Consider the following 7,581-nt stretch of genomic DNA (forward strand, 5'->3'; position numbering starts at 1 on the left):
GTCGTCAGCTCGTGTTCAGTAACAGTAAACTATTCATCAGCATTGTTAAACTTCCTCGGGTCTGATTTCGGTCCTTCATAGGAATGACCGCTTCTCAAGTTAATTACATTCAGCGTCTCGTGTGGATTCTTGTCAGCTTGAGATGCTAAATGACCTTGTTTCCTCGTGGACTAGTTTGCAAACGACATGCACGGGACTCGCCGTTCAGTTAGGATATAAGCGTTTCGTCCCTATCAGCCCTTAAGGAGCCAAAAGGCGTATTTAACTAGATTAAGAGCTAACTGGGCAACTTGAGTTTCAAGTGACTTACTGGATGCTTCTTTTTGTTGGTCACTTAGTTGCCATTGTTTTGTGAACGATTGCAACATCGTCTTCAACTCAGATAGCTCACTTACCCCACCTGAAGATGATGCACCTTGATTGGGAGGAGGAAAGGAAGGAGGCTTTTGAAAGCCTTGTTGAGCCTTATGAGGAGGGACATATAGCTGCTGCTGCGGTGGAGGAGTGGGATTGAGCACATTTTGACTTGTCCACCTCAAGTTGGGATGGAGTGCCCCTTGGTTATTATAGTAAGAACCTCATCCTTGCCTGTATTGTTGGAAGGCAATAACTTATTCCTTCTCTGTAAGACAGTCAATAGCAGTATGACTGTCGTTGCTCCCACACCTCTCACATGTGACAGTTTCCTGTCTAGTCAACAGATGAACCGTTTGTGGCTCTCCGGCAGATTGCAGCTCCAATCTATCAAAATGGGCATTCATGGCTTCCAGCTGAGCCACTACTTTCTTATCAACTGAATGGACTATTCTAATACCATCCCTTGGGTTCCCATATTCAGCACAATGGGTCGCCATCTCCTCAATAATGCCCCATCCCTTATCATCATCAATGTTTTTCTGAAATCTTCCATTGGATGAGGCGTCCAGAATAGCTCTATGGTCATCATAAAACCCATTATAAAATTGGTTAAATAAAAACCACGGTTCAAAACCGTGATGAGGAAGAGACCTCACCAATTTCTTGAACCGGCACCAGGCTTCATAAAATGTCTCGTTAGGTGCTTGCTTGAAAGTGGTTATCTTTCCCTTCAGCTGATTGGTACGCTCGGAGGGAAATATCTTTTATAGAAAGCAAGCGCGAGAGTTTCCCAATTGGTAATCCCCGCGGTCGTACGGTCCAAGTCGGTCAGCCACTCCCTGGCTGAGTCAGTCAAAGAAAAAGGAAACAGCACCTCCTTAATCTTATCTTGAGTTACTCCCTTTGTGGCGGGAATAGTAGAACAGTAATCCGTAAAGACCTCCATATGCTTCCTCGGGTCTTCACCCGCCACACCTCTATACAGATTTCTCTCCACCATATTAATGTAAGACGGACGGATGTCAAAGGTATTTCCGTCTTCAGTATGGAGATTGAAACCCTTGGGAATAGAAGATGCTTAGGCTCCGAATGACTTGCAATATTCGGCATCTTTACTGGTTGGTTTACAGAACTGAGATTGTCTTCTTCAAAAGACTGGTCTTCTGCACATAGAAAATGTTGTAGCTCGGGTTCGAAAGTACTCAAGTCTTCCTTTCGTGATTCTCTTTGCAGACGAAATCTATGCCTAAAGAGTCTCTCTGGCTCAGAATCAGCTGAAACTAACTCTGACCTGTTTGACCTGGGCATACACAGCACTAAAAGAGATAAATGAGAACTGTCTCAAGGAATAAAAATTCCCTGAGACGGATCAAATAAACGAAACAAGAAACAGATAGGGCTATTGCCTCCCCGGCAACGGCGCCAAATGGCACTAACTATATAGCTAGGGAAATCGGGTCGATCTCCACATGGAGGCAAGATATCTGTAAAAGGTCCGTCTATTTGGTCACAAAATGGGGGGTCATAAATTTGGTTTTCTAAACTAAAAGGCTTAAAGGAAAGAGAAGTAAATAAGAGCAATAAAAGGGCAGAAAATTCGAGTAAGATGATCAATAAAGAGGGAACATGTCGGGATTTCGGTTCACTACGGTAGTCTAGTGACTCAACTACAAATAGCCTAGATAACTCGTTGTGAGACGGATGTTGAAAGGTCCTTCCGGTCCACTTTCTATCCTAGATTTCCACTAACTTAACTTCCGTCCTCGTCAGGGTAGTCTACTGTTCATAGCAGGTCTATTTAGTCCAATCTTCCGATCCAGGAATAAATTTAACCAGATTAAAGGGTAACTTAAAAGTGTGCACTCAACTAAGTCGGTAATACAATTAAATTGCCATGGGTACAGAGTCTCACAAATAAGTCATCTAGCCTATTCGCTACATCGTCACAATTCTACCATAGATCCACTAGTCCCAACATGAAAGAAATTAGCTACTCATGCTATTGATGTTGTCAATATCGAATATAATGAAATAACTAATGATAAACATATTGAAATAATAACAATGATGCATAAACAATACTAAGGCCGAAATTAAGAGAATAGAACGAGAGAAATAAAGCAAATAAAATGATAAGATTAAGATTAAAAGGAGAAAAAGATTACAATAGCAAGAATTCCGGCGTAAAGAACACAAGATCCGAGCAAAATAATCCCAAAAGCAAAGTTACAGTGAAGAGTTTTAAGGGAAAGGTTGAGCAGCGTAATTAAAAGTTAAGCAGTAAAAAGATAGATAAGAAGTCCTAATGACCTAATTAGTTCACGCTTAAATAGAAAAATAACAAAGTCCATAAACTAAAATAAGTAACACGGGTTAATTAAGGCCCGTGAAACATCAAACCTCTCGATCGAGTAGTTTGAGACAACTCGATCGAGGACTTCAGCAAGCAAACCACTCGATCGAGTAAAAATGTTGCTCGATCGAGTAAACCTGATTTCCAGCAATTCGATCGAGTACAATAAAGTACTCGATCGACCTTCTCAGCACGTGAAATCACTCGATCGACCAAGAAAAGCCTTCGATCGAGTGTTCTTCTTCCAAAACAGCTCCAAACTCGTAGCCGACTGCTTCGTAGACCATTCCTTCACGCATCCCAATGCAGTATCTCACTCTGAAATTCCCGTCTCTTCAAAATGCATGCAAAACAAGACGAAAAGGGTACGATTCCACTACTTTCAGGTTCATTCCTACAAAACAGACAAGACGAACCAAAGTAGTCATTTCGGGGAATAATGCAATATAAAACAGTATAAAAATACATGGAAATACGTGCAAAAATAGGCTAAAAAGACTATATAAAATGCACGTATCAAAGTTGCCACCAGGTTTCATTAAGGGTAAGGAAGGTAAAGTGTGTCGCTTACGCAAATCTTTATATGGTCTCCGTCAGGCGCCGTGGTGTTGGTTTGCCAAGTTAGCTGCAGCTTTACAAACATATTGCTTTGTCCAATCTTATTCCAATTATTCGTTTCAGCTTCACGAAGAGTGAAGTATGTCTCCAAATTTTGGTCAATGTGGATGACCTTGATATTGCTGGCAATAATTCTGCTGCTATTTCGTCTTTCAAAGCCTACCTTGGTACTTGTTTTCACATGAAAGATCTTGGCACCTTAAAGTATGTTTTGGGCATCGAAGTTGCTCGTAGTTCCGAAGAATTTTCTTTAATCAGCGCAAATATGCTCTTGACATTGTTTCGCAGATGGGTCTCTTAGGTGCCGAACCCACGGCCACTCCCCTCGAGCAACATCATCAACTTGGGTTAGCTAAAAGCGATTTTATTGATGATGTTGAGTCCTATAGACGGTTGTGGGTCGTCTGGTATATCTAGCTGTGACACATCCCGATATATTCTATGTTGTTCATATCTTTTCCCAGTTCTTGCATCAGCCTCGTAAGGAGCATATGGAGGCGGCCCTTCGTGTTGTCCGATACATAAAAGTTCACCCGGGTCAAGGTATTTTGTTACGGTCGGATAGTGATTTCAGTATTTCCGGCTGGTGCGACTCAGATTATGCTGGTTGTCCTTTGTCTCACCGGTTAGTTTCGGATTGGATTGTTTTTCTTGGTGATTCTCCAATCTCTTGGAAAACCAAGAAATAAAAGACCGTTTCGCTTTCTTGTGCTGAAGCCGAATACCGATCTATGACGGCTGTTCTCTATGAGTTAAAGTGGCTTATTTGTTTACTTTCGAGGTTGGGCGTCTCTTTTCCTTGGCTTATGCAGCTTTGTTGTGACAGCTAGTCCTCGCTTCATATTGCTCAGAATCCCGTTTTTCATGAGCGGACCAAGCATATAGAGGTTTCTGATGGATTGATTCGGCCTTCCCATGTTTCTACTCATAATCAGCTTGCAAATATTTTCACTAAAGCTTTGGCCTCGAAGCAGTTTGATTTTTTGCTCCGCAAATTGGGCATTCTATATCTCCATCCTCCAGTTTGAGAGGGAGGGGGGGTATTAGGCCGAATTAGGCCATATTTCGTATTGTGTTTAACCTTGGGCTTTAACCCATAATTGCATTGTATTTATACTACGCCTAATGAGAAGCACAACACATCATTTACCAACAACAATAACGATATATTTTATAACGGTTCCGTGTTTTTTTTTTTACAATGGTATTGGACTGTATTTAACTGTTATTGTAGCTGTTAATTGGCGTAGTGCGTTTTTATGTTATACACTACCAAAATGCAATTTCAAGCAAAAAAAAAAGTCAAAATCCGGCATTGACCATCGGAGGACGTGATTAAAATTTGTTTGCCTTAATCTCAACTGATTTGTCTGCCACAACTATACACATTGTCGCCTCCACCTCTGCCTCAACAACCATTTCCTCCCCTTATAATTGGCCATGTTTTATTGTACAGATTTGGAAAAGTAAAATTTGACTAATAAGAGAAACAACGAAGATGGATAATTAAGAGGAGAGAAAGAGGAAGAGATTTATAATGGATAATAAATTTGGAAGGAAACATGAAAAGGGGATAAAAGAAGTAGACGTAAATTAGTCGGGTTTAAGGAAAACAAATTTTAATCACATCCTCTTGTGTTTAATGCCATATTTTGACCTTCGTTTGCCTGAAATTGCATTTTAGTAGTGTTTTAACATCAAAACATATTTTTAAAGAAGTATTACACAAAAAATTGAATAAAAGGTAAACAATATATTTATAAGATAGTGTTCAACAATTGATTCTTCAAATAATGATTTAGCAATTGGGTTTAAGAATGAAATAAAAAAAATTATTACTTTATCTAATCTAATTATGTATTTAATTTAGTTCTGGAAAAAGAAAATGAAAGTTGAATTTGTCTAATTAGGATAAAAAAGTTGAGCAAAGAGAAGCTGATTCCAAGTGTCTTGTAAGCCCGGGAGACACCAATGCACACAATCACCATGAGCTTTTGGGTTTGAAAGGTTGGCACCCCACTCGTAAATTTGTATATGAGCATCCTTTCGATAAGCTGATAGCTGGGTGATGTTGAGAAATGAAATAGGCACCTCACTTTTAGGTAATTCTTCACTAATTACTTGCATTATGCTTTTACTCCAAGTTGAACCCCAGTATTCAGGATCTTCTATTATTGTTGTTTCATTATCGCAGTTTCTATCTGTTTTGCCTTCCCATTTTGCATTCCTGTCAAAATAAATTTACCTTGCTACATCACACTTGATTAATTATCAGGATCCTCATACCAAACTTTGTTTTTAAACCGAGGGATATATAATATATAATATGGTTGCTTACCCTCCGTGTGTAGGTGACAAGCTAGTAAAGAATACCCTTGTACTATTTGGGTTCATATATTTCCCAACCCATTCTAACATGGTCTTCATACCTATGCGGTAAGCCTCCTCATTTGAGACTTCTTCTATTTCTTTCTGCTCGTCATTAAAAGATCCTTTCCTAGATGGAAAATTTGCGGTAGATGGCAAAAATCAAGTTATACACTTCGAATCAATTCCATGAAAGAATGTACACGTATTAAGAATTCAAAATAACTAATATGGTTAATGTGGATCAAACAAAAATAAATGAATAGTCATGATAAATCAAAGATTTAAAAAGCTTACATTCATGTACAATCCCTTTTGGCTAATATGAGCGATAGACTATAATTTATTATTAAAATTAACAATAAATTAATGGGCAGCCGAGAAACTATCTGAGCGCCCACTCCCTTAGCGATAACAATGTTAAGTCTAGTAGAGGCCCGGCATTATGAGACACGAAGGATGTCTGAGTTTTAATTAATGGTAAACAAATTATTGACATATAATTAGAAGGTATAAATTAAATCAAATGTATTAAAATGGGTTGTAGGGAAGGAGTATTATTTAAGGAGATGATGCAGTAAAGAAGCGAAAATGGAAATAGAAATATAGAGGAAAATTACAAGAACTTCATCTTACTGCCAACCGTCCACCAGAGATAAGTGCTGAATACCATAATATCAGCACCTTTCCAAAATTCGCCGTGTTTATCTATAGATCCTTTGCGAACAATTCTTTCTGCCGATATTCTATGATTGGTGGCATTGTCGGAGTTTGACTCGAGCAAGAAAGGTGCCCAGTAGAACTCAACCGATGCGTTGTATTCCTAAATAATTTGAAAAGAAAAGAGATTAATCTAACAAAATAGCACCTGTGCGATAAGTTGTTAATGAAGCTCAAGTACGTCCAAATCAATAAGTTGGCACTAGCCCATAGCTACGGTGCTAGTCATAAACTCAATGGAAAAAAAAAAAAAAGGTTTGTTTAATGATTAAACCTTTAATCTGAACACGATCAATGATTCGATAGTTTCCATCGACTTTTGATTCTCAGGTACAAGTCTCTGAAGAAGGCAGACCATAGACATGAACTGGCCCCGATTTAATGAATCGCCAGTGAAGAGCATCCTCTTGTTTCGGAGAGCCTCTAGCATCAAGGTTGCGTTGAATCTATATTATTTCACCCGTTTTCGTTAATCTACGGTACTATGAAAATGAAAAATTATACTCACATAAGTTTTTATCAGGACGGCCGGGATGGAGTGAGTACAAGTTAGATGGATGTACTTACTGAGGTAGATCGCAAGCATTAGGCTGCCAACGCCAAAATTGGTAGTCTTTATCAGGACGACCGTGCCTTTGACAAGTTAGCTGTGGGCTAATGTAGGGTCGACACTCATCTTCTTCATACATTGGTTTCCTCTCTTTATCGAATACCCACTTCCCTTCGTATATGTTGCACCCTTCTTCCATCTTTCCCACCGCGAAGGCTGGTGCTGATGATTTCGCCTTCTTTTCTTCGACTAACACAATTAAAACCATACTTGTTACTATATTAACGGCTATATATTCATATTAAAACTTAATGAAAGAAGAAATAAGATGGCTGGCTGTCATTAGGTGGTACTGAATCTCCGTATTATCCTCTCACATGCCTTATATACATGGTATATATGTGAGAGGGTGCTAAAGAGACTTAGTGTCACCCTCTGACGCTCCATCATTTTTGGAAGAAAATCCGATGACTAAGCTAGCAAAATTACTTGTGGCAGGGTTAACAATATAATGGGGGTCATCAAGAGGTTGTTCAAGGGGCGGATCAAAATAATGTGAAAACAATGTGCCGGGAATATCTTGACTGTATAAAACGGACAGAAAGATGATGAAAAC

At 39.2% G+C, this 7,581-nt stretch overlaps 1 protein-coding gene across 1 annotated transcript; it reads right to left on the reverse strand.

The window, feature by feature from the left end:
* Positions 1-5,172: 5,172 nt before the first annotated feature.
* On the reverse strand, positions 5,173-7,209 carry LOC141598408 (protein trichome birefringence-like 33). Its single transcript, XM_074418154.1, has 5 exons — positions 6,983-7,209; positions 6,690-6,861; positions 6,316-6,518; positions 5,667-5,825; positions 5,173-5,555 (listed from the first exon to the last, which is right to left on the reverse strand). The coding sequence occupies exons 1-5, from the start codon at positions 7,162-7,164 to the stop codon at positions 5,231-5,233; spliced, it is 1,041 nt and encodes a 346-aa protein (XP_074274255.1). The 5' UTR covers positions 7,165-7,209; the 3' UTR covers positions 5,173-5,230.
* Between the last annotated feature and the right edge of the window lie 372 nt (positions 7,210-7,581).

Source organism: Silene latifolia, chromosome 9 (genome assembly GCF_048544455.1).
Source record: "Silene latifolia isolate original U9 population chromosome 9, ASM4854445v1, whole genome shotgun sequence".
NCBI lineage: Eukaryota > Viridiplantae > Streptophyta > Magnoliopsida > Caryophyllales > Caryophyllaceae > Silene > Silene latifolia.

Bases quoted from the DNA above. Each gene is read 5' to 3' on its own strand.
- LOC141598408 (XM_074418154.1), bottom strand. From the start codon at position 7,164: ATGGAAGAAGGGTGCAACATATACGAAGGGAAGTGGGTATTCGATAAA. The intron at 6,862-6,982 runs GTAAGTACATCC...GAAATAATATAG, and splicing joins AATGCTTGCGATCTACCTCA to ATTCAACGCAACCTTGATGC. The intron at 5,826-6,315 runs GTAATTTTCCTC...TTTTCCATCTAG, and splicing joins GGCAGTAAGATGAAGTTCTT to GAAAGGATCTTTTAATGACG.